The 27,418-nt window shown below is 48.6% G+C and overlaps 1 protein-coding gene across 1 annotated transcript in view; it reads left to right on the top strand.

Moving 5' to 3' along the window:
* The window catches only part of LOC8051814, a 136,275-nt gene that overhangs the window by 34,777 nt on the left and 74,080 nt on the right, over positions 1–27,418 (top strand). Inside the window, exon 2 of the mRNA XM_029969350.4 lies at positions 16,497–16,589. Coding sequence (XP_029825210.2) covers positions 16,497–16,589 — 93 coding nt within the window. The remainder of the gene's footprint in view (positions 1–16,496; positions 16,590–27,418) is intronic.

Consider the following 27,418-nt stretch of genomic DNA (forward strand, 5'->3'; position numbering starts at 1 on the left):
GTTTAATTATTGGTAAGTGCCGCTACAAGCCAATTGATGAAATGGATCGCGACGCTTCCGGAATGCCTCGGGAGTCGGCCCGAGACGCACGGTTTTAGTAGAAGGTTCCGATACGCCCCGATAACGATACGATGCATGTGCAAAAGGCAGGGTATCATCCGAACGATCTACTAAAACTTTCTAATGGGGACTTTTAGTAGATAATTCCGATAACGGTATACCCGATAACGACACCATGCTCGCGCAAAGGCGTCGACGGAGTATCGGGTATCAACATCATCATCTGAGTCATCGAGGCGATCTACTACGACTCTCTACTAATTGCGAGGCGTATACCGGGATTTTCCGTAAAGGTGTATCGGTCTTTGCGGCGGGTACGGCCACGTGTCGAGGCCACTGGCGTGGTCCACTTGTCTTCCGCCCCGTCGACGCCCGTCCGCGCTTCGTGCCCGAGTCGTGAGGCCGTAACGAGGTCCTCCGCCCCCGCCTCGTTTGCTTCCTCCGGAGGGGCAGAGTTCCCGCGGGGGGGTTGTGCACACACGCCGAGGGAACGAGAGATACGGGCGCCGCTTTTACGACGGGTCGAGGCCGCTCGTTACCCGAGGACCGATCTCTCTCGGCCCCGGCAGGTATACACGCCGTGCGACGCGGTCGGCGAGAAAGCCGCCACCTTGTCGCCTATCTTTCTCGGTGTCGACGAGGGGCAATCGCTTTAACACCCTTTCGTGTTTACAAACAAGCGCCCCTCGCGCCAGCGGGACGCACGAGACGTCCTCCGTCAACAAAGCCGGGTCCGTAAGGGGGAAATCATGTAAATAGGGAGTTTTCGCAGACCGCGTTTCCCCCTCCGCTAAGCCCTCCGCAATAGAGTGCCTTCATGTTCGCTTTGCCTAGCACCCTACTCCGCAACGAAGAAGCCGCTGCTGCGCCTGCGCGCCGATGGCCTTGACTGTAGAGTTCCGGGTATCGTAGCGGGTTGCGGAGGAGCGTTGCGGAATGGCGAAAACGATCTACGAAAACTTTCTAATGAAATGGATGCCAGGTTATTAACATCGGTGTGAGTCCCCGTGCTCCTTTTGAGAGCGCAGCGCGCTTGTTTCCGCGCTTCGCGGCGTCGCCGTCGGCTTAACCGCCCCGCTACATTTAGCGCGAAATGGAATTGGTTTTGACGTCACGTGGCGTCAATTTTAGCGGGCTAAGTCTCCCCGCTAAATTTAGCGGGGAAATTGACGTCACGTGACCTCGACACCTATTCAGTTTTCCCGCAATAGAGTTGTAAGTCAGCGCTACGTCCGTGTCACTTCTTTGTCTGGTCCTCGTCTTTCCGCGCTGTTTTTAATTTCCGAAGTATGTACCAACTCGCCCAAGCCTCAACTTTAGCATCTTCCCCGCTAAATTTAGCGGGGAAAACGACGTCCCATGACTTCGTCTCACGTCGCCCACGAACAAATTCAGCGGGAGGAGGAGAAGAGAAAAAAAGGAGTAGGAGGGGGAACGAGGAAGAGGAGCAGGGGAAGGTACGGAGGGGGAGCATACCCTCCCCTCGTTAACCTCCCTTCCTCCACCTCAAGAGCTGCGCTCTAGTGGCGCGTTACAGATATTTGTAAACGTCTTTCATCTTTTTATGGGTTGAATAGGTACATTGATTCCACGTCTTTCTTAGCAATGTCTGACTGGTAGTCTCCTCAGTGAAATAGACAAGGATCACTGTACAGCATGACCTTCGCACGAATGTGACGTCAATTTCGCGTGGATGCCGCAGAATGGACGCTAATGCCTGACTCGCTTTACGCGTGTTTTCGGTACGTCTTATCGCGATTAGCCTGTCGACGGCACCCTTGATGACGTTTGAACGTGAAAACACGCTGAGCGTGGTCCGGGTGGTGGGGACCACTTTACAGTTTTCTCGCGTTAGTTGGGCACGACGCAGGGCACAGGTGGCCAACTTACCCTTATTTTTACTGGTTGCTTCGCTTAATACGGATAGAATTCAATAGAATTACATTGCAGCTTACTGCCGCAGAAACGAAATTACAACTACAGATTACTTCGCAAAATAATCAAACTACGTTTAAATTACTCGTTCCTATCCCTATGTAAAAAGTAGCGATTAATACTGTCTCGAAGTGTCGCAGACTACAAACAGGGGCTTATATTTAGTATTTCATAATGTAACAAGAACGATCTCCAAACATGCAGGGGCTTATATTTAGCAATTTATAATGTAACCAGCACGATCTGTAACTTACAGATCGTCCTAGTTGCATTTCAAAACACTACACAAGCCCCTTTTTCTAATCGGCGACACTTTCCCTCGAAGCTTCGCGAAGAACGTCACGAGGGAAAGGTGTTGGGTGAGCAGCTGCCCAGCGGCGCTGTCGTGAATGAACAAATAGCGAATCGTTCGCCTTGACAATGGGTGCCTGATTGTAAGCACTCTTCTCAAATCTCTCCCCTGTAACCTCTACTACTGCGCATGACGTCTTGAACGGTAGATATGGTTTGACGAAGGCAATATGAGACTCGTTTGTCGAGTTGGAAAGTTCAGCGTCACGAAAGAAGCGTCGTGGCTGCTTAGGGAACAAAGGTTCTTGTTTTCCTGTTACGGTTTCACGTTTCTTGTTTATTTTATTTTTATTTTATTTATTGATACCCTTCAGGGCCCGAAGGCATTACAGAAGGGGGGTGGGCATAGCAACAATATACAAACAAAAGAAATATACCTAACTAGTGAGTTAAACAGGACAAAAATATAATTTGAAACAATATATACACAAACAAATTCACTTAACAAGGGAGTTATAGAGGATGCAAAAAATAATTGTAGACAGCAATTCGAAAATCAGAGCTCTCGGCAATCTCGACTACAGCTGCGGGAAGGCGATTCCAGTCCAGTGACGTTTTGGGCAAAAAAGACTGAAAAAAACGTGATGTGTGACAGTGAGCAATGCCAACTTTATATCGATGGTCGACGCGCGATGAGATATAAGACGGTTGTATTAACAAAAGCTGGCGCATTGACGTGTTAAGATAATGGATCTTGTGAAATAAGCACAAGCGTGACACTTTCCTGCGAAGAGAGAGATCAGGTAAGCAGAGATTGAATTTCATTGCTGATACGCTGGATGTTCGGTGATAGTTATGCAGTATGAATCGAGCAGAACGGTTTTGAATGGCTTCAAGTGATGACGCAAGTGTTATACCAGGGTCCCATATAGCTGCGGCGTATTCAAGTTTACTTCGAACCAAAGACTTGTAAAGAAGTAGTTTTAAAGAGGTGGAAGCAAGAGAGAAGTTTCTTTTAAGATAGCCTAACATGCGGTTTGCATTGTTGATTACGTATTGAATGTGAGTATCCCAGGAGAGGTTATTTGTTATATGCACACCGAGATATTTATATGATAAGACAGAATCAAGGACAACGCCGCTAATATTGTAAGAATGGCATGTGTTCATTTGATGTGATACTCTCATGGATTTGCATTTGTTAATGTTAAGTTTCATATTCCATGAGTCACACCACCGGGAAATGCTGTCAAGGTCTGACTGAAGAGAATGAATATCAGAATCATTGGTTATTTCCCTGTAGATGACACAGTCATCTGCAAATAAGCCAATGGATGAAGAAACATGAGTAGGTAAATCATTAATATAAATAAGAAATAAAAGAGGACCTAGTACGGAACCTTGGGGAACGCCTGAACTTACTGGTGAATGATCTGAGTTGCAGCCATTAACATGAACAAATTGTGAGCGGTTAGTTAAAAAAGACTCAATCCAAGCAAGAATTTGGGGTTCTATGTTAAGGACAGTGAGTTTATGAAGAAGAAGCCGGTGTGAAACTTTGTCGAATGCTTTTGAGAAGTCTAAAAATACACAATCTACCGCGGAAGAACGATCAAGAGCGACATGAAGATTGTGAGTAAGTGTTAACAATTGAGATTCGCACGAAAATAGTTTCCTAAATCCATGTTGAGCCGGGGTGAAAAAAGACTTAGAATTAAGGAAAGCAACAAGATGAGAATAAATTATGTGTTCCAGAAGTTTGCAGGGGATGCTCGTTAATGAAATCGGACGATAATTACTCAGGCTAGATTTATCGCCACTTTTATGGACCGGAATCACCTTCCCCACCTTCCAGTCCTCGGGAAGAGTACCAAGATTGAGAGATTGCTGGAAAAGCTTAGTTAGAATAACAGAAGAGTACATTTTAGTGTTTTTTAAAAATTTTGAGTTTATATTGTCAGTGCCAGATGATGAGGATAGTTTAAGGCCATCAATAATTTTGACAATGCCACCACACTCTATAGTAATGGAATCCATAGTGCAAAAGTTTGATGGGAGCAAATCAGGGTAGTCAAGAACGTTGGGGCTGGAAAAGGAGTCGACGAACATTTCATTTAGCGCGGATGCACACTCCCTCTCTGGTATCTCTTCCCCGTCCGAGTTGGTAAGCCTTACACCAGGTTTTTCGCAGGGGTTCACAACATTCCAAAACTGACGAGGATTGTTGAGCAACATTGCTGGCAAAGTACTTCCGAAGAAATGCTGTTTGGCTTCACTGACGGTAGTTTTATATAAAGCAGCGACGGAGCGATATGCCGCCCAGCGTACATCAGCAATTGATGAAGCGGATAACTTCGCAGAGCGAAACAACCGTTTCTTTTTGTTTGAAAGCCTTCTGAGCGCTCCATTGAACCATGGGGATCGAGTGGAAGAACGAATAGTTCGCACAGGAATGTACATGTTCGTAAGGGAATTCACTTTGTCTTTAAATAAACACCAATTAGCCTCGACGGAACGCTCTTAAAAGTTGCACAGATATTCCGCCAAAAACGAACCCATATCGTTGTTGATGGCTGTAAAATCAGCATGAGCATAGTCAAATATGCGTTTAACACTTTTCGACGATTTACACTTTGGGATATTTAAGGAGAATAGCAACAAAGAATGATCACTAAGACCGGGTAAATAAGTGAGAGGGGAAATAAGTTCACTTGACGTGGTTAACACTAGATCTATAATATAGTGGCTGTAGAATTAGTAACCCGTGTAGGCTGCACTACTGTCTGCGAAAAGCTAAAATCGGTACAGAAGTTTAAAAAATCATTACTCTCTGTAGAAAATGGGTTAAGGAAAGGGCTGTCGCTTGTCCATACAATGTTTGGGTAATTGAAGTCTCCCAAGAGTATTACAGGAACATTTGGGAAGCGTACATGGACCGCGTTAACGACATCGTGAAGCTCGGCAACAAAATTGGCGCTCTTTGTGGGAGGGCGATAGCAGACACCCAAAACATACTTGTTATAATTTATACAAACAGAAACCCAAATTATCTCGAGGTCGGAGACCACATTAATGCAGGATGTGTTGTTTGTTTCTAGCCAGAGCATTGTGTGTTAGAGCTCTCCTGCTCTACCTTGTGTACGCTTTAAGCAACCTAAGTGTCTTCTATTTATGACGCGTCTGCGTCCATGAGTCACGATGTATTTCTCGTTCTCATGTTAATTTTACATTTAAGATTCTGCAAAAAATAAGGAAAAATGTATCTCTTTTGTACGCGTGTGAACACATGCCAGAAGACACACGCACGAAAAAAACGTGATTGAGGAATATAATTAAAATCTCCGCCCTGAGGTTAACTGTACAACACTGTGTTACTTGACAGCAAAAAGCAACGAATTGCATTACTCGTTTCTGCCGAAAGTAATTTAATGACCGCGTAATTTTATTTTTGCCACCTTCGCTCCGTACCCGACGCCGCACCTTCGCGCTTTGTCGAAGAGAATCCCACACGGAAAAAGCGCCGTCCTCTCAGCCTCTTCGGTCATCGGCGCACCTGGACACAGTCGAGAAATTGATCAGATAAAGCGCACCATGTCCAGTTCTCCTCTTTTTGTCTTTGTCTTCGAGTGTTACCTTACATTCGGAAAGAGCAATGCTGAATTCAGAAAATTAACAAGAGGAGCCCAAGCACATCAGCGTATGTGAACACCCCCCCCCCCCCTCCTCCCTTTTTTTTTTTTTTCTTCGGAAGGGTGTACCGTGTATGGAAATCACTCCTGGGAACCCGAACGAAACGCACCGGGTGAGTTTTTGTTTGAATTACACCGCATCGAACTACGTGTCAATTGTTTTGGCTCTCCCGTAAATTCGGAGGCAACCATAGCTTTAGCTACCTCTATGGCTCGCCCTGTGACGCTTCTTCACGGAAACGATCTGTTTTGCCATTAGGGGCGCTCTGGTCGGCACACGAGTTACGTCCGCTCTCGGAGTCGTGCCGCGAATTAATTTTTTTCTCCCTCGCGCGCTCGATGTATACCTTCCGGCGCATTTTCCTTCTGTGTCCATAAACGATCCATCGTCCGATTATCTGACCGTGTTGTCCGTCCTTCTTTCTTGTCTTACGGCAGGCACTCGAACCGCCGTGTGGTTTCCCTCAAAGCAGGTGTGTTTCTCGACCGAGAGTCAGCCATATACGTCGTACAAATAACGTTCGCTGCGGTGACAGAATTAATTGCGGGCATGTTGAAAGCACGTGCGCCATGTCCGCAGGCAGCTTTTGTTGGTCCCGTCATCCGAGGAAGGCGGTGCCTGGAGACTGTCTTTTGTATTTTGACCGCGGCTGAAGTGCGCATTGTGTGCACCCGCGCTCACATGCTCCGCTCAGGCTGAAGGGCGGTCGGAGCGCCGGACCAATCAATCGCCCGCTTTTCAACCCCCTCATGCCCCTGGGCTCGGGCGCAGGAATCTGGTCACGTGGTACAAGAGCGGCGGGTAATAATATGAATAATAGTAATATTAATAACACGTTGGTTTTATTGGGTAAAAAATTTTGCCCAGGACAACGAGAAATGCTCGTTCGCGGAACTAGGCAGGCCATAAAACAACTTTTCAAGAAACCAACAACCGACAGACCTATCTCACCAAGCGTTCGGCGCATGCGTGGCGCCGCCATAACTTTAGTTCGCAGGAGGCAGAAGGCAATAGACGAGAGGGCTCGTGCGGTTCTGTGTTCTACTCGCGCAGAGCTTTAGCGAGGTTGTCGCACGCGCAGAAAGACTAAAGTTCCCTCGATGCATTGCGCCAGCGGTGGCGTAGTCAAACTGGCTGATGAGATCGGTCTATTCAAAGAGCGCAGTCGAAGGAGACGTACAAGCGCGGACATACGTGCTAAAAACGCAAAGTCACGGTCATTTGCTGCACTTTATTGGTTTAGCCGATTAGCGCGACAAGCTGAGGACGAATGGCGTGACGTCGTCTTTTTGCCCCTGTTTGATTGGCTCGTAGCGTCGGGCTCCGTCATCTGAGCGGTGAACGTAACTGTTGTTTAAGCTAGAATGTGTACTAGGAGCAGGAAAAACTCTCAAGTGTATTGAAGACTACCTTTCAGATCGCTACCAGTACTTAGCACTTAATGCGCACTCATCATTCCAAGTCAAAGTTCCAGCGGGAGTCCCACAGGGATCAGTACTGGCAGCGGTTTTTTTTTTTTTTTTTCTTCTTATGTACAGGGTGTCACAAAAGAAAATTTACACGATCTTTTTTTACCGCAAAAATAAACTAGGCATCGCCGAACGCTCATTCTCCGCCCATAGGTCACAACCAGATGCCAAAGTTTCAGCACGATCCGATAACTTAATCAAAAGTTATAAGTGATTTTCTGAAAATTTCAATGGGGAAATGGAGCCCATTTTTGATAGTTTTCGGTTTCTGGTGCCATAGAGCCTGATGTGTTTGAAAACTCCGTCGACCGCCATTTTCCCATTGAAATTTTCAGAAAATCAGGTATTACTTTTGATTAAGGTATCGGATCGGGCTGAAGCTTTGGCATCTGGTTGTGACCTCTAGCGCAACCTTTGGGCGGTAAATGAGCGTTCGGCGACGCGTAGTTTATTTTTGCGGTAAAAAAGACTGTGTGAATTTTCTTTTGTGACACCCTGTACATAAATGACTTGGTCAAACATGTGAACGTAAAAATTCGGTTCTTCGCTGATGATTGCATACTTTACTCACAAATAAATAACCAAAACGACCAGATTATCCTAAGTAATGCTCTTCACCATGTCATAAATTGGTTCCATGATTGGCAGATGGAAATAAATTCGAATGAAACTGTATTTTTGACCATAACGAAGAAAAGACCACAATACTCCTCTCCTTACCAGATAGGCAACAACCTCTTGGTACAAGTCTGTGAGCACAAATACCTCGGTCCCAACATAAGGCAAAGTTTGCGTTGGGACTCACACATTTACTCCACAAGTAACAAAGCTTTAAACTAGATTTATTAGTTGTGTTAGTTATTAGTTGGCTAGACTTAAATTTCTATACGAATTGGCCAACGATCATTTTAACCTACCAAATAAAAATTATCTAATCAACAAAAGCAAACGATTAACACGGTACAACCATGGCAAACTTTGAGGAAGACGTCGCTCATAATAATTGCTTTAAATTCTTTTTTTTTTCCCGCGAACCACTAACGAATGAAACCACCTACCTCAAAATTTTGTTAATTCCTCTTCTATTGAGATCTTTCTCGGTTGCTTAGATGCCCACGTTTCATCATAAACTAATATTTTATGCATTTATTTTAAAGTTCAATGTATCTATTGTAATAAAGTCATTTACTAATTTTTCATTCTTAAAAATTTATTTTATTATTCATTTTGAATATTATAAATATTGAAAATGAATAATATTCATTCGCAGAAATGGACTGCACCACATCCACACCGTGCACCTTCCCCGGGAACGTACTATACCTGTTGTTATTATGATTATCAGAGTAAGAGCGTAAACAGGAGCTTCTCCGCATCCTTGTTTTCGGCGTTGAGGGAACTCCATATTCTTACGTTCAAGGCTGAAAATGTTCGAACGCAATAATTGTTGTGGAAGTTTTATTTTTTTTTTTTTTTTCAGGGTTTGTGTAATGAGAGGATAACGCTTGTAAAGCGATGAAGGCTTCGAAGATTTTATGTTAATAACCCTCCCCAAGAAATATAGCGGTTTGGAAGTTCTCTCTGTGATTTTGTAATCAATGGGTCAACGAGCGTAAGTCACATATCACTGTTGAGGCAGCCCCCTGCGCTGTACCGCTACACCGTGTGAGAGCAATTTCCGCAAAACGGAATCGGTGGAAACTACGATGGTGGAATGTGTGCGTTTGGGGCACCTGGACTAGACTTAAAGCGATCGCGCTGATTAATAAAAACAAATTTTGGATGTAACTGAAAAGAATAGATAATTTTGATCTCAGTATACAGCCCAAAAGGAAGGTGAGAAAGAGGAGCTGGTGTAGCCACTTCAGGAAACACCGCGTCGTAACTATCAAAGAAAAAATTTCGAAGTTGGAAGTTGTTAAAAATATCGTCTCTTCAAGTGCTTTCTTTATGATCGAGAGAGCGTCTGCCATTTTCCGCCATCGCTACTCTGTTTTCTTTTTGCCGTAGCCCAAAACGAAGCTAATCCGCGTAGTATCGAGGTGACTTTCCCGGGTTACCCCGGCCGTTCTAAAATCGAGTCGTGGATTGCTTACTCGCGATGTCACGTGGTATTACTTGCTGACGTAGGAGATAGGTTACTCGGGTAAGATTCGGAACACAGCCTGAATGTTTCCAGTGTACCGAATTCCATTCAGTCCGCTTACCGGATGTCACCCTTTCAAAATCCACTTCTGATTGGCTGGATTAGCCGATGGCGGAAGTTGTCAGCAAAACATTTCGTGGATCGGCCCAGAACAACGAAAACCTATATAAAACGTTTCCGCGATGCCAAAGCTACGGCGGGTGCGCACGGTAGGACGAAAGGAAAGCTGCCCATATTATCTCTAGTGGTTCTTTTTTAATTAAGTAGTCGTTAATTTGGTTTGCCAAAGAAGATTGCCGGCTCGATTGCTTGCTCCGGTTTCGCTGGTGTTGCGTTTCGGACTCTACGCCTCAGACGTTAAGCCTAACAGTCGACTTCGTTGTGTTTCGAGGCGAGAGGGAGAAAAAAGACGATAGAGCGAGGAGCAAGTCACACCGCGCTCGGAACGGAGGAAAGAACTTTAATAAAAACAAAAAAAGTGTCGATCCAGGCCAGGAACGTGGACTGAAACGCTCAGACGAGAACGAACGCTACACTGTACAGGGCAGTGCCATATTGGGGATCGCGACTGCTGCGTCGCCACTCGGTTCTGATCGAAGCTTGGGAGTTTCGCTACTCTGGGAACATTCATTGACTCTGGAGAGACCCCTGCCAGGCTGAGCGCGTCCAGCCGTTCTAATTACGCCAAAGTTGTCTGCTTCGAGGACAATGGATTGGACGTTGCGCTCGACCATTTCTGGTTTTTTAAAAGAAAATGCGTGGCTTTTTACTCCAAAGTCCTCACACTTTTCCTAAAATATTTTCGCCAAAAACATTTTTTTGTTATGGCGTGTGCGTGGTTTTAGCTTTTAAAATGGGCATAAAACTCAGCATCAATCAATAATTGACTAAATGCAGTGTTTCCTTCGAAACAGTTCACAATTTGTTTTATAATATTCGAACGGCCTTTAGCCTGCTATCTTGTGATGATTATGCAAATGTTATTGTCAAACATCTATACAAAATCGACAAATCTAACAAAAACTAGCACTTTTCTAAATGTTTTGTTTAATTATCGATTGGCGCCTGGCAATCGTAACTTTTTTATTGAAAGTCCTGTAGATGTACTACAAACGAAAAATGTTTGAAATCCTACAACTAAATACTTGACAGAGGACAACATCTAAAGCTGTGAAAAAGTCCGTCTTGGTGCCTAAACGGCCGTTTATTCCACCAGGTGGTCCAAGTAAAAATGCGAAATATAACTTTAGAATAAGAGTTTATTGCCTTTCCTTTCTGAGAGTTTAAGCGAAATTATTTTGTTTCTAAAGCGCGAAAAAAAGTATTGGGCTCCCTGTTCTCAACCCGGACTGATTTCTTAGCTCATCTTCACCGCACAGCACGCCACTGTCGACATGGTAGCCGGATGAAACGCACGATTGTTTGTCTTCAGCTGTGTGTCTATCGAAGGTAAACGCAGAAAAGTTGTATTTTCGTATAGACATTCGTGGAACAAGGCTTGCTTCTGCTCCCATGGCTTTCCCATCACTGCAATTGCAACCGTCATCTGCGGCGGAGTCCTCTTGGGATCTAGCACCACTTGTCATATCTGCTGTTTCTTTACCGCCGCCGGGGCAGCATATCCACCAGCAGGTCAGTTGTTTCACACCGCAATTGGCCCCTCTTGTCAGTGTCAGGACAGACGGAAGCAGCAGTGATGAAAGCCCCCCTGAGTAGGTGGTATGACAGTGACCTAAGCTATATGGTGTCGAATAGATCACAGCAGCACCATGTTGTCACTTGGTCATTAGGCAGTCGAAGGCTCACGCCCCGTTGGTTCTTTCTCTTCTGATGTGATTTCCATTTCTAAAAATTCTGAATTAGAACAAGGAACCTAAAACCGATATTAAAGCTGCAAATTCCTGTGTCTCTGAATAGGACGTAAATCCGGCACGCAGCGTTGAGGGTGTTGCTGGCTCGAAATGTTGAAAACTCCGTGTCCCTTTGACGGAGTCCGTTGAGCTGAACCATATGTAGTTAGTCGGGTTCGTTTTTCTTCGACCATTTCTCTCGGGACCCAGAGAATTGTAATACCTCCAATGTTATTTGTAGCCCAGGTGAACAGCTGATAGGCCGTCATAATTTGATTCCGATAGGGACTTCGAAGATGGCCCTTGCTGCCAAACGCTTCACTGGCTCCCTACTCAGTCACAAGCACTCTTCCCGTAAAATGTAGCAAAAAAAAAAAAAAATCCACTTAGCGGAAATGCCATAATCGTTGCAACTGAACAGAGCCGGTGAAACATTATGATGGGTCACGACGAGACAACTATCATCCTACTTTATAAAATTAAATACTAAGAATGTCTTACATATGCTCATCAGCATCCGCTAATGAGTGCAAGTAGGACATGACCTTCGAGAGGGGCTCGGGTGATGTGATACGTGCCCGAGGCTGGATTGACCATGGCATTGTTCGTAGCGTCCACTGCCGCCTGTGGGAAGGTGAAACGGAGTATTTTCGCTCCATCGTCATCACGTTTCCTGAAGAGGAGAAATCCCTGTCAGGAGATGTAGACGCCGACTCAGGCATCAAGTTTCGGTGCGAGGGGAGCTGACGTCGGGTACAAAGGGCGCAACGAGTTTGCTCTGCAGTGGCGGCACGTACAATTATCGCGCGATAAGCGCCCGTTGTTTGCCTTGCAGCCGAAAATAAAAACGAGTGGAAGAGGCCGTGGCAGGTTGTGGCGCGTGTTTAGCCGCAAAGAGTGACTGTATACGCGAGGCAATGGACCCTTATAGAAATTTCGAAGTTATGCGTAGATTATGTCTGGCCGCCATTAATTGGTCATGCACTTTGAGCACGCATTGGAAACGAGCGGTTCGTCAGCATTTCGGCGCGAACTCGGACCCGATGACGGGCTACACGCCGGATGCGATGCGACCAACTAGTGGCCGGAGGCTGCGCATAATCTATGCATCATTTCAGAATTTCGGAAAGGGTCTATTGCGAGTCAAGATTGGGCATGCGCAGAACCCACTGCGGAAATGAGATTCCCTACTATAAATTGGCTCGCGTGCGCGCAAAGCTTTTCAGCTCTCGTGTCAGGTGGCGTGTTGTGCGGTGAAGAGGCGCCAAGAAACAATGCCAGATTGCAACTCGGGACCTCCACTTCAATAGTTTTTTTTTTTTCGATATAGACAAAAATTTTTTTGATTAAACTTTCAGAAAATTTATAAGAAGACAATAAACTCTTCTTGTAAAGCCAATATGTTTTGTATTTTTACTTGGGCCACCCTACGGTATAATAGACGGTTATTTATGCAACAAAACGGACTAAATGTATCTTTTTTTTTTTTTTTGTCTGTGAAGCGTTTTGTTGTACAGCTTCAAACATTTTTTATTTGTAATATATTTACGGGGCTACCATTAAAAGAAGTTTCAATTTCCACGCGCAAAGCGACAATTAAAAGAAAGCTCAAAAGATTTTGAAAAAAAGTTAGAGGTGAATTTTAGAATATTTTATCTGGTGAACCTGAATATCACTTTCGGTTTTCCGGAAGATGTAACTAAACGCGAGAATACACGAAAACCCTTCAACCAGTCCATAATCATCATACCATGATCTTTGGGCCGCTAAGCGCGTGTCGCTCGTAGTATATTTGCTCGCACTGACACCAGTCGTGACGTCTTTTTCTACCTTTTTTTTTTTTTTTTTTTTTTTTTAAATAACGAGGGTGCGCGTACATTGCTTTGATAGCCGCCGAAGGACCCGCGAGGGTGGAGATTCCGAAAAATCTGTATATATCGTCATGCTCCGGATTAAAAAAACCTCGATAAAACCCTAAAAAAAAAAAAAAAAAAAAGTGAAAGACGTTTACTATTTTTTGTAATGCGAAATTAGAACGTAGCTCTTGAGGAGGAGGAGGAGGGCAGAGTACGGAGAAGGGGGGTATGCCCCTCCGTACCCTCCCCTCCTCCTCTTTATCCCGCTAAACTTAGCGGGAAAAACTTCCGCACTAAGTTTTACGGGGAGAAATTTCGCCACTAACTTTGACGGGAAAAATTTCCCCGCTAAATTTAGCGGGGAAGTTTTTCCCACTAAATTTAGCCGGGAAATTTTCCCGCTAGTCTCAGCGGGCTAAGTTCCCCGCTAAATTTAGCGGGGAAATTGACGTCAAGTGACCTCAACACCAATTGAGTTTGCCCGCTAAATGTAGCGGGGAAAATGACACATGACTTCGTATCACGTCAACCATGTAGAAATTCAGTTTCTCCTCTAGATTTAGCGGGAAAATTGACATCACGGGACCTCAACACCAATTAAATTTCTCGCTGAATTTAGCGGGTCGGTTACGCCGACGGTGACGCTGCGAAACTCGAAAACGGCTGCCGAAATCTAAGCTCTAAAAATATTTTCCACAGCCTCCGTGCACCATTTCGAAAAATATTCTCGATATTCGTGATCCTGGAGGCCAAATGAAGACGATTTCAGTGTTTCTTTCTCAAATACAGAACCGCTTCAGTTTTCCTCTATGTAAAAAATTGAGGGAAGTGCTGATTTGTGCGCACGTTGCTGATTAAAAAAAAATGTTATGTGCATATAATCATAACAACGTATCAAGTTGAAAGCCGTTCGAATTTCATAAAACAAACCGTGAAGCGTTTCGAAGAAAATCTGATTTTTATTCAATCATCGATCGATGTCTAGTTTTACGCCCATTCTAGAAGTTCGAACCACGCTCACGCCATAAAAACATATTTTGGCGAAAATATTTTAGGAGATGTTTAATGACCTTGGGATAATAAGCGATAAATGTTTTTTTTTTTTTTTTTTTTTTTTTTTTTTTTTTTGTTAGAAATGGGCAGTGGTCAAGCGCAACGTTTGGGATGAGCTCTAGCGAAGTCTGGGATCGGATAGAGCGGCAAAAGTTCCTGATCATATGGTCCTCGTCTCGTTTGCTCTGACCGCCTGATGAGGTGAATGTGCGGCGAGGCTTTCGATTGGTTTGGCCCGCTGAGAACAGCGAGCGCCGTGGCCATGTACTTTCGGTCTGCTCTAATAGACCGATCCCACCAAGCGTTTCACGCATGCGTGACGCCGCCATAACTGTAGTTCGTAGGAGGCAGACGCCAGTTCACGAGAGAGCTCATGCCGGCTCGTGCTCTGCTCGCGCAGACCTCCAGCGGGGTTGTCGCGCGTGGAGAAAGACTACAGCGCCCGCGATGCATGTCGGCAGCGGTGGCGTACTCAAACTACAGTGTACTAGAATGTACTCAATCTAGCTGGTGAGATCGGTCTATTGTAGCGTCGCAAGGACTTCGAATGAAGCACCATACAAACATCTGCTGTGCAGACAAAGGCGCAGGTACGTGGCTTTTCAAAGAGCCTCTTACGCACGAGCTCCGCACAAACAAAAGCCCTCTGCTGAGCTTGGCTCACGCGCCTTTGCCTTTACCGCAAACATTCCTCAGATATAAAAGAACGAAAAAACAAAAATAACGAGAAACAGGCGACGAAAATAATCCCTGGAGAAGGGGAACAACGCATTCTTCCTCGGTGTTGTGCACCCGTTGGCGGTGAAGCCTCCCTATTCTAGGAAAAGTGGCGCCATTCATTGTTGCGCGAATGTTCGAGACACCTGCCGCGCGCCCCTCCTGGGAAGAGCATGGCGTCGGAAATGTAGCTCAGTGGTACGCTGTGCCGCCATGATCTTCCCAAAGGCTCCACGTTGCACGTGCCTCGTGCATCGACGCACCTTGCGCTAGTTTTGAAACATCCAGGGGCTTTAGTTTGCGGCAAGCACTCCTCGTGTGCCCTAGGCAAATGAGATCTTTGTGGCACGCGACATCAGTGAGTTTTTGTCAACGAGGTAGAGAACTTTAGGGCGATAAACTGCAGCTGAATGTGACCGCCGCCATGTTGCGTATTTTTGACCGCTAGATACGTGACCTTATAGTTTCGCGTCTAGATTTTTACGAAGTACCGCGCACAAATAATTGCTTATTGATCTTTAATAACAGTACCGACTAGGTAAGTTACGTTTCGTTTGTTTTAAGTCCAAAATGTGCTTTTACGACAAAAACTCGGGCAGCTTCGCAATGCCTCCGCTAGATGCCGTCAGCCGCGGTGACGTAATTTTTTGTTTTTTCAATTGGAGCTAGACAGCAAGATACAGTGATCTCTGCGGTTAACAGTGGGATAAAAATAGCTGATCATATTTTTGACAGGGTTCGCAATACAAATCTCGGCTCAGTTTTGCGCAAAAGCCTCAGGATTTGGTACGGTCACGTGTCTATACTCGGCGACAACTTTTCTTGGCAATGCAGTGGAAGGTACGTCCCGCGTCCCCTCTTCCGCACAGGCTCTCCTCCTCTCCCCGGAAATGGGGGAGGAGGAATGCCTGTGCACACTCAAAATGGGAGAGGGGACGCGGGCCTGTACCTTACAGTCCACTGCCAAGAAAAGTTGTCGCGGAGTATGGTGGTCAAATTGTACAACATGGCGGCAGCCAAGTGGGGTCCCTTTTGCCTGGTAAACGGGATACCAGTTTATCGCTCTAAGCTTCTTTACCTCGTGGATAGTATTGGGTATACGAGCAAACGCGAGCACTGTGCATTGGCGTTGCGTGTTCCCGCATTGCGCGTGTGCGGAGCCCAAACTGGGGTCTTAGATCGGCACATGGCGACGACGTGCGCATGCGCAGCGCGGAGCACCGGGCGAAAGCACCAAGCTCTCGAGTCGCCCCTCCGACGCTGCAGCGGGCGGCTCGTCGACTGGGTCGGCGTGCCAGCCCTCGGGGCCGACCCGGAGTGCCGCGCCCCGTGTTTGTAAACAGGGAGCGGGAGCGTTCCCTTCCCTGCGGGTGGGGCGCCAGGTGTCGCCTCGGAGCTGGCAACTGACGGCGCGCTCTGTGTCTCGCAGGGTGTCCTTCGGCAGTCTCAAGGGCTCGATGGTGGAGACGCTCGTCTACCAGGACCAGGGCCCCGCCCACGAGCTGGCCCCGCTGCTCAACGGGTACGTGCCCTCCCCGCCTGCTCCGGCCGCGCTCGGAGCGGCGTTCCGCGCGCCCGTGTCTCGAGGACTTCGGGCGCCCGCCGGCGTGTCACGTAGAGTCGCTGATAGGAAGGGAAATTGAAATGTACGTCTCACGTGCAGAAAAGAGTTCAACGTGATCAACGAAATCTTCCAAGGACAGTCTTACGTTTGTATTTTGAGAGGGAGGACATCTTTTTCGTTCCCAGCGGCCGATTCAAGGGAGCGCTCGAAAACAGTAGCCGTCGGAGAGCGCGATATGTCTCGGGAAATCCGGGTCCTCCAGCGCGTTCCTGACGTCGGGTTTACCTTCACAGTCAAGACTACAAAGAAGCTGGTGTGGTTGCCAGCTTCGCCACTTGGTGCCGTCAACGCGTTACAACCTGGCCGTTCGAAATGCCCACTTTCCGCTCCGCGCGGGAGTTGCATAGCGCGGGAGAGGAATCCGGTTCGGCCAAGTTGGACAGAACCTTCGTGCACGCCGCGTGCCGGCGTGCTTCCGCGGAGTGGCGCTCTTTTTATGGGTAGTTTTACGTAACGACATTCGGTTCATTAGTTATAATAATGTTTTGGTGTCTTTTTGAGGAAAAAAATGGCTGTCTCTTTGGTATGGCCAGAACATGGTTGACACTTAGAGGATAAAATAGGCGCTATAGAATTTCGTTGCAGTATCCTTTTAAGAGTTGAAGGGACACTCCTTTCACCCTGGAGAGCGAGCCCCAGGAGACAAAGTTCGCCCTGCTAAAGTGGGGTGGGAGCAGCTTCCCCTGAACTTTTAACTGCTACGAAATTCTAGCGGGCAAGGGGAGGAAGAAGAGGTTTCTTTCCTCCTCCCCAGCCTTCCTTTCTCCCCTCGCCAGGCGTTGCCTTCGCCTGTACTAAACGTAAATAGTGACACGGAGTGCCAGAGCCGTATATTGGGAGAGTTTGGCCAGTTTATGATCTCGCCGCCGTAACGCCCCACTCCCGAGTGAGCCAATCGGCCCGCGGCACAGAGTGAGTGGCGGGAACGCACGCGTGAACTCCCGCGGCTGCTCCCAGCTGTGCGGGGAGGGCAGCCATCTTAATACGAAAGCATTAAATGGCTCACGGAGCGATTCTGTGTCATCTAACCTTGAAGCCGACGTTATCGTTGTCTCTAGCAGCGATAAACGGCACCTAAATTCCTATTGGCTGCGACGCGTCATGTGGCTGCATAGCAACGGCCTAATCGTTGCTAAGGGGCCCGTCGAACTGCTGGCGGCGCAGCGGGAGGGGGGGACGCAGGTATGTGCTGGCCTGACGCTGGACCTAACGTTACGCTATGAGGTCTAACGTTGGTCAACCGGTTCCCGCAGCTAGGGCGATGATGATAATAAGAGGACACGTGATTTCAGCACGCCCCGCGCCGAACTACGCACCACCGACACCGCGCGGAGCTTCGGACACCCGTCGCTGCCTCGTCCGGCGGCGCCGCAGTCCCCAGCGAGCCAGGGATGCTTTCGCAATCACAACTCATAATAGGGAGTTTTCGTAGATCGTTTCCGCTGTTCCACAACGCTCTCCGCAACCAGCTACGCTAGCCGGAACTCTACAGTCAGGCCATCGGCGCGCCGGCGCAGTAGCGGCTGCTTCGTTGCGGAGGGCTTAGCGGAGGGGGAAACGCGGTCTACGAAAACACCCTAATAAGTGCTTACGTGTCCGCAGAATTTTTTCATTCATTCGCCCGCTATAATGCGTGGGATCGGCATCCAAATTTTGCTTCTTCCCTTTTATTTCGCTGGTACTGGCAAGAAAATTTTGCAGTGTCATTCCTCGGTGGGTTAAAAGTTAACGAATGGAAGTTTTCGCGACGTTTGACCGTAAACTTTTATTCGGGCGAAACAGAAGTCGGCCCGTAGCAGACGACGCGTAGCCTCGACAGCATGCTGTGCGCCGAGAGCGTGTTGCGTCAAAATGGCGTTCGTTTCCTCTTTGCTCCGTCCTCTCTCGCTCGCAGCGCCGCCCAGCTCTCGCGGCGTCTCACAACGGGTGAGACGCTAGCACACGGCGATCACGTCATGCGTGGGCCAGGTAACGAGGCCGCAGCGCTTCTACGTCACTTTCCGGAGGCAGTGCAGGCCACGGACTGGACACGACTCTCGTCCGATCTGCTCCCCGCCTCCGGTAGATGGCGTGGAAAATCCATTCGGCCTTGTCCCACGCGCAGCCACTCTTGCTCGGCCTGCTGCGAATTGCCCGGTCGTCGACGAGGTCCGACACGTGGGGAATTGCTCGGTGCGATGCTGAAAGTTCGCGTCGCTACTCGAGCGTGTCATTAGGGAGTTTTCGTAGATCGTTTTCGCCGTCCCGCAAGGCCCTCCGCAACCCGCTACGATAGCGGGAACTCCACAGTCAAGGCTATCGGCGCGCAGGCGCAGTAGCAACTTCTTCGTTGCGGAACGCTTAGCGGAGAGGGCAGCGCGGTCTACGAAAACTCCCTATTAGGGAGTTTTCGTAGACCGCGTTTCCCCCTCCGCTGAGCCCTCCGCAACGAAGAAGACGCTACTGCGCCTGCGCGCCCACGGCCTTGACTGTAGAGTTCCGGTTATTGTAGCGGGTTGCGGAGCGCGTTGCGGGACGGCGAAAACGGTCCACGAAAACTCCCTATTGTCACCACTGCAGTGTCAACCTGCAGATCAGCCGATGATTGTGCACTCTCGGAAACTGGACGCCGCGGTGGAAGAAGAGAGAGCTGTCTCGGTTAAGACCAGAAAGCGAGCCGAAATTTCGCTCGGACATCGCGGATTTCCCGGCAGGGGCACTGTCGGTTTACACTAAAGATCCCGCGCAGGCGTGGTTGCGCTGCCTTGAAAACGTGCGCGCGAATGAGGACGGTTCTTCGATGGGTTAGGAGTAAAGTGGAAACTCTTCCCACCTCTTACTATTTGAGCAGAGCGAACGCTGGAGAGGAAGTCGCCTCCTCTGCGGTGTTCGTTTTGCTAAAGTGAAAAGGGGTGGGAAGCGTCTACCTTTTTTGCTGTTTCCACGTCTATTGGTGTTCGGGGCAACCCGGCGGGCACGGAGAGAGTCACAAAATATCAGTGCGTCATATTTTAACCGGACGACGCAGAAACCTCCTCCACCTGCGGGGACGCCCCGTGGTGCCAAACCAAGGCCACTTAGAGGACGAAAGCCAGGGGGCTCCCGCGATCTCGTGTGTCTACGTCACCGCTACTCGGCCTACTCCGCGGCCATGGTGTAGTTCCGTTCCGGCTTGGCAGATGGAGCCGGCTTGCTTCGGCGGGTTTCCAGGACGTTCCAAGGTGTAGAACGGATGGAGGCAGCATGTTTCGGCGTGTCCAGAGACGCTTGGTTTTGCCTCGGCTGTTTTCTTTGTTCGTCTTGTTTCAAATGTCGCTCAACTTAGGAGTGCTCTGGGTATTATGCTCGATGATCAAGCGCTGTTTCCGTCATGCCTGGCAAATGCTGTGTGCCTTGGTGTAACGGTAACTACAAAACGGGGCCCAAAGTGCACGTGTTCGGCTTTCCTCAAGATGAAGCGCTGCGGAATGCCTGGATAAGCGCCATCCCCCGAGAAAACGTCATTGTTTTCCAAAGAACGAAGGTCAGGAATTCCCATTTTTAATTGTTTATCTCGTATTCGAAGTGGCATAGCGCCATTTGAAAGGGATAGCAATACAAGGGTTGTGTGGATAGGAGATAACGGAGACGTGTAGCGTTTAATGGTAAGTCGCTATTATTTTATACTAAGGGTATATATTTTTGTGGGTGTGCGAGCGTCACTTCGACGACGACGACGTTCTTCGGGAGGTGTCGCACGTCGACGAAGTTACCGGGAGGACGGTGACTGCGCCGCTGGTCCCCCTTCGCCCAGGCGCAGTTCCATCAAAGTTCCCTGGCTGTCCAGATTATTTATCAAAAGACTGTGAAATAAGGAAGGATCTGGGCAGCAAACGATTGCAGCAGGATGGTTCTGCAATGGAACGAGCGCTTGCAAAGTCGACCGATTCATTTCGGAATGAGGAAGAAACGGACCGGGAATACTGAGCATAAGACTTGTCCTAGCACTTGAAAATCGTGAGACCAGCATTCTGGCATGCTATAGAGCGCAATGCACAACTCACTTTGGTGCGAGTCGTTGAGGCTGAGGCCCCTTGGATAAAGTACTCGATCGTCGTGAAGGCTGTCCTAGCACTCGCCCTACATTTTGCGAAGGCTTCGGTCACAAGGTGGGGCTTTAACGTGGTCATACCAAGCATATCAAACAGCAAAAAGGGGAGTCATAGAACTCCACGAAACTGTCGAAAATCGGCACAGCGATCTCAACTCAATCTCTTAAAGCTCGCACAATGATATCTGCGCCACTGTTCGTTTTCTGCTCGGCAAGCTGCCGGCAACGCAAAGTGAAGATCAAGCAGCTGTCATCCAACTGCTCGCCGAGCAATTGAAGCTGACTTCTACCAAGAGTGAATGCGTTATTCAGTGGGTTTTATGGTGTTTGCATGGATTCTTTTTTTACAATATCGCCTCGTGCATACCAGCACATTCGAGGCTGTGAAAGCATTTTTCTGCAACACCCTAGGACCATATCCTATCGATATGCTCCTCGTTTGGAATGAACCCTCAACAAGAGCAGCACAGTTCAACTTTCCTCAGCTACATGGCGAAGAGGATCTCTGACTTGAACGATGACCAACGTTATGTAACCTTGGTGGTGGACGAGGTCCACATCAAACCGTTTATCGATTATAAAGGAGGCAACATTGTGGGTGTCACACTTAATTCCACAAAAGTAGCGTATAGTGTGTTCGTGGTCATGGTGCAAAGCATCAAGTGCCATTTTAAGGAAGTCTCTCACATCTTACCCGTGCACAGAGCCAACGCAGAGTTTCTGCACAACTTGCTTATTGCGAATTCCACTGTGCGTTTTGGAGCGCGCCGGGATCAGTTGACTAGATCCGGACTGGAGCACACGATCCGAACGGGGTCGCGCCGCCTACGGATCCCCAGTGGAACATGATCACTGGTCCGGGATTGGCGGATGCCTTCCCGTCATTCAACTCCCGCGGTCGTTTCGAAGACGTTTTCGCAATCGCGGCGCTAACACGTGTTCGACGCACGAGCGGCAGGAATGGCTCAGGCGTTTCTAGCAAAGATTGCCGGAATGATTGTAGCGCCGGCAAATACCTTCTCTTCTCCTTCCTGGAAAACGAACTAGCTGTCGAGCCAATGGGTAAGAAAACGGCCATTACGAATTCTTCTGATGCTGAGACAATTTAGGAGCCCAGCCCGCGACGTGCTTAATTCTTGTTCTGAGGCGAGATGGGCGAGATCAGGCGAGATGCCCCACGAGAAAGGAAGTCGCGTGTGTGCGCCGAGGGCTGGCCCGGCTGGCTTCCGGTTAAATCCGCCGAAATCGTGGGAGCGACGTTTCTCGGATCCAGATCGAGATCTGGAGCGGGAGCTAATCCAAAACGACCAGTGAAACACGTCGGTCTCGATCCCGATCGCCCAGTGAAATAGGCTCGCTCCAGAAAAGTCGATCCCGGCGCGCTCCGAAACAACCCGTGGAACTCGCCATTAGAGACGTGATTTGCGAGCTCGAGAAAATCGGCTACCGGGAGATGTGCGTCGTAACGGATAACAATGCAGTGAATCGAAAACCCATGGCTCTCTTTAAGAACTCTATGGACAACGAACGACGCACCTGGTACAACCACGCGTCGTTCAAACAAGTTTTTCTAACCACATTCGTTTAATCGCAACAGGCCGTTTTTTTATTATTATTGGTACTGTAACGATAATTAAGTGCATGCGCAATCATTGGCTGAAGCAAGACGATTAATTCTTCTGGTGGGAAGGCCAGCGGCGCATGCTGTGTGCGTCGTTCAAAACCATGAAAGCCGCATATACGACTTGGAATACGGCCAACTGCTGCGCTGTGAATACAAAGTGTCAAAGAAAGCCCTTTGCCCGTCGTGCGTTGAGAAGCAGAACGTGAAACTTGCTCGTCAGGTATTTGACAGCTCTCTTTCCAGTGCCCTCCGTGCCATTGGAGAGAAGCACAACCTGAAGTTTCTCAAAGAGACCGCAACTTTCATTGAGCTTATAGTAACGTGGTGGAAAAGCGTGAATGTCAAGACACCCGGCAAAGGAAGCAGGCTCAAAGATCGGTTCCAAGAACCTGTGTGCCCGACTCCAGACGACGAGAAGGTGGATTTTCTCTACAGCATTTTAGACTGGTTGGATGAATGGGAGAAAAGAGGCCGACAACTGCAAATTGACCGACAAAACTCATATCGCACTACACCAGCCAACTTACGCGCTTCTGGAAATATGCAGGTACTGCGTCGAAGAGCTCAAGCCGTCCTACGTCCTCTTTGGAAAATTTCTGACGGACAGTTTAGAGGACCGCATCGGAAGGTACCGGCGGCTGGCGGGTTCCCAATCCCTTTTGTCTATACGACAGCTTTATGAAGGGGAAAACAAGCTGCGGCTGCAAAACACACTTGCACCGATTGGCAAAGCTTCTGGAACAGACAGTGATGAGAAATGGGAGGAAATTCAAAAACAAAGAGGCGAGCCGCACCCTAGCTACAAACAAAGATGCCCCTTTGAGAAACCAAAAGACGTCGTCCCCGTTTTAGCCTATGTGGCCTGAAATGCGGTATACGTGACGGTGATGAAGCTAAAGTGCGAGAACTACAAAAATGTCCTGACAACAAACCGCAGGTTCGCAGCGTCCACCGGCCATGAGTACTACCACCTCATCAAATACATTGACAGAGGAGGTTTTCTGCTTCCAGCAATGACCGCAGTCAATGCTGTCGCACACAACTACGTTGTTGTGGAGGAAATGTCGAAGCGGGGGGACTTCTTAACGATGAGTAACCAGCGCCAGCTGGTCATGTTGGTCGACGAGGATTGCTCAGAAGTTCGATGTGTGCGAACAAGGACACACGAGTGAGGTCGTGCTGAACCATGTGTTGTGGTTCTAAACATTCTACTAAAAAGACGTTTGCCGCAAGCTCGACAACAAAGTTGTAGAAACAAATAACAAATCTAATCATGTCATATAACACCTGAGACTGTGGTGGATGAAATCGGAAACTTTTTATTAGAAGGAACAGACACAGCAAGGGACGTCTCTTTGTGTTTGTTCCTTCTAAAAAGTTTCCAATTTCTTCCACCACAGTTTCAGGTGTTACATGACATGATTAGTTATTAGTTATTACCAGCTCGCCTGCACACTCACTGTTTTTTTTAACAAATCTAAGAAAAGAGTACTGGCCACGTTAACAAGAAGAATTATGTGAATATCCTAGCATGCACAGTGACCACCCTTTTCTTCGAGATATTGAACGCGCGATTCAATAAACACGGGTTTGTGCCGAAAAACTGGAGTAATTGCTAGCCTTGAGCGCTGCTCCGCGGCGCGTTTCGGTTTTGGCTCGGCCGACTAGCATGACGTCACGCGCGGAGCTCTCTGGCCTTCCGCTCTAGGTGGCTTTGGCCGAACGCACGCGGCATGTAAAAAATTCGTGACGTCGTCGGTCTCGGTCAGCTCCTGCATTATGATTACGACTGATCGAAATCACCAAAAAAAACTTTTTTTTTTTGTCGAAATACAAACTGTAAGTGACGCGAATTATTTCAATTATTTATGAAAGTTGTTTTTTCAGTATTTTAGGTGAGAAAAGAAACAAATGCAGTTTAGAAAGTACGGAAACAAGAAATAACGCGCGATGACCCGTCGACATATTCGCCACCAAGTGGTGGAAGAGGCGGCGCAGGCCGGCGCAGCGCAACGGCGGATCTATTATAAGCGGCGAGATGTTTTGGTGGCGCCCTCCTAGAGTTCCCCCTTGTGACGTCATTACCTCGCGAACAACAAGATCGATGGTGTTTGTAAATAGCATGGTGGAAGCCTGAAATCATTGCGCTCTCAAAGCAACGCTGCCAACACCGTCGAAATTAAAGTTCTTTCATTCCTCTTATTTCCGTCGATGGTATACCCTTTCCGACGTCATAGTCAGCTTTTGGGCCAATCGTGGAAGGCCGACCACAGCGACGCCTTCGGTCGCGCACGTCGCCAATAGACCTTTCCAGAAAAGGGCTGCTGGCCGGTTTCATTTTCAGTGTTCGTGCGTATCGCGCGTGATTTGCTCGCTTTCCGAAGTGACGCACACGCGCGTGCTGAGCTGTGGATTTGTAAACATTGGAAAGGTCTATAGCAGACGGCGCACGACGTCGGCGGCACATTTTGGAAGGAGTGAAAGTGCGAATTTGTCTCCTGTAATCTCGCGCCAAAGGATATCCACCCGGAACTTGCCCGGAACTTGAGCGTCGTCGAGTTCGGGCCGAGAGGTTTCGCCAGCGCGCTCCAGACGTTTACGAGGAGTGTCCTCGTACGGTACTACTCCCTGCTCTGGACTTCTATCGAGGGTTCGGAGCTCCGACAGACGCGGTAAATTCATGCTGGCAAGCGCCGTGGAGGGCCGAAGCAAGGAACGAGCCGTTGACGCGCGTGTCGCTGCAGGGGAAGCAAGCGACTATCAACGTAAGCCTCAGCCAATTGGCATAGTCGCTTCGCTTCTACCGTTGACCACCCAAGCCAGGACCAGGGACATCATGAAGGAGATTATTTTTTTATTGTTTTTGTTGTTTTAATTTGCCTATACCTTTTAAAATAAAGCGAATTTCGAGAAAAAAAAAAAACGTTTCACTAAGTTACTACGTTCAGTGCTCACAGGATCGGTGCAAAATGAAAACACTCAAAAAGTCGTTGCAGGGCCAGCAGGGCCCCTTCAACCTATCACCGACCATAGTCACGTTGTGCGCACCCAACGGTGTTTCCTAGAAGTTCGAGCGAACCTTCGACACACCTGTTTCTTGGCGGCGCCCGTTCCAGACTTCTCTCTCTTCTTCTACCGCGGCGGAGTGTACAATTCGGTATATGCGTTTTACGGACCTCGCCTTCTGTTTCCCAAATTGCCCGGTCTTGTTTTTGGATGGCTCGTTCGCCAAGCACGCGAACAGGTCACCTTGCAGGACATTTTATTTTTTGCGAATCTGGTGGGCGGCCTAAACGACCGCGCGACGATCGAGCGTGTATGCCCGCGGGATTGCTCCGAGAAAAGAAGTCGTTCGCGGAGAAAGAGCGTGCGAGCGAGAGCTCGACGCCGCTTGTAACGGACTCGACCTCATCGCCTTGGCGTGCGCCGATATTGCCCGCCCAGATGAAAGCCCGGCGTACGGGCAGCCGGTAGCCCAGAACGATGAGGCCAGGGACATCGAGCTGCACCTTTGGACACGGAAAAGGACGGGCCGAGGCACGTTGGCACCCCTCTCTCGTCCGCATGTTTCTCCCGTTCCTTCTCGAAGCCCGTTCGCACACTTGCCACCGAGTAGGACCGACTGAGACAAGACCGGCGGAGCAGATCCTAAGCCGTCGCAGGTAACTTAAATACTGGTCTTGTCCCAGCCAGTTCTACTCGGTTCCAAGTGTGCGAACGGGCTTTAACATCGAAATCAGAAGATCGCCAAGCAACCCCCCGAAGTCGCCCTTAGAAAGTCCATCCAGGCCGTTGCCTTGTCGGTGCACGCGAAGGCTGGGGCCCGGCCGTTGGCGAGTCCGCCCAAGCTGCCTTCGCGCGTTTTCACGCATAAAGACATCCGCGTTTCGGTGTTGTGGTGACCGACTGTGTTACGACCGCTTGTGACTCCTTGTGACGAGACGATTGTCGCGGCAATCCAGGCCCGCGCGGCGCGCCTCCGTTTGGGCGTTCGTGAAGTTTGTATGTCCGTAGAACCTTCGTTGCAGGAGCAACCAGCCAAGGCTCCACGGACACGAGTTGGTGGCTGTGAAACAGGCTTTCGCGGAACGAATTGTCGCGCTTGAAGAGCACCCTTAACAGCCAGGGGGTTAGCTCGCGCTCGTCGTTTCCGCTGTCAGCCTAGGCTAAATGAACTCATCATCCGTCAGGATGCGCGGCTTTGATGGTGCCAAAGGCAGTGTCGTGAAAGCTCACTGTGAGCATGCGCTCACGTGAAACGCGCGCAGGCGTGGCCCCAGCTTGTCTTATGCCCGTGTCCCACTAGACCAACACACAGAAACAAAAGACAGCGACAAGCCTCAACCCCATGCAGCATGCTCACGATGCTACCTTTGGCAGGCGTTTAGTCGTTCGTTGTTCGTGAAGTAAGGACGAGCGATTGCAAGTCTGCCAAAGATACCCACGCGTGCATGATGGAGGATAGCCTCCTTTATTCTACAAAGCCTCTCAAATCGCGAAAGTCTCTGGTTTGAAGCTTGTCGCTGTCGTTTGTTTCTGTCTGTCGCTCTAGTGGGACACAGGCATTAGCGAGCACGAAGGAATCGTGGGTGTGTATGAATAAACCAAAGCTGACGTCTGGATCACACTCGGAGACAATAGACCTTTGGCCAAATTAACCGAGCATCAAGGAGAATGCTGGGAACGTATATAGTCGGTTACAAGTCAAGAAGGTAGGAGAAGCTCCTCCCACAAGTGTGATGCGCCCTTTTCAAATCTCTCCGCAGTCGAAAGAAGAGTTCACTGGAAACGCTCCTTGTTCCGCTTCAATGGATTCCCACTTGTCTCCGACCCCACTTTTTAAGAAAGCGACCTTTGTATTCATCGGAGAGGGAACGGAGCCCCTGAAAGCAGCCTTTGTATCCATCGGAGGGGGGAAGCTAATCCCCGAAAGTCGTATTTGTTTCCGCCGGTGGGGGAGAACTCTAATCTCCCTCTCGTGGCTTCCACAATGCTAAGTCAAAGTCGAAAGATAAAGCAAATATGTACAGAAAG

Source organism: Ixodes scapularis, unplaced genomic scaffold, assembly GCF_016920785.2.
Source record: "Ixodes scapularis isolate PalLabHiFi unplaced genomic scaffold, ASM1692078v2 PGA_scaffold8__174_contigs__length_109621045, whole genome shotgun sequence".
Classification (NCBI taxonomy): Eukaryota; Metazoa; Arthropoda; class Arachnida; order Ixodida; family Ixodidae; genus Ixodes; species Ixodes scapularis.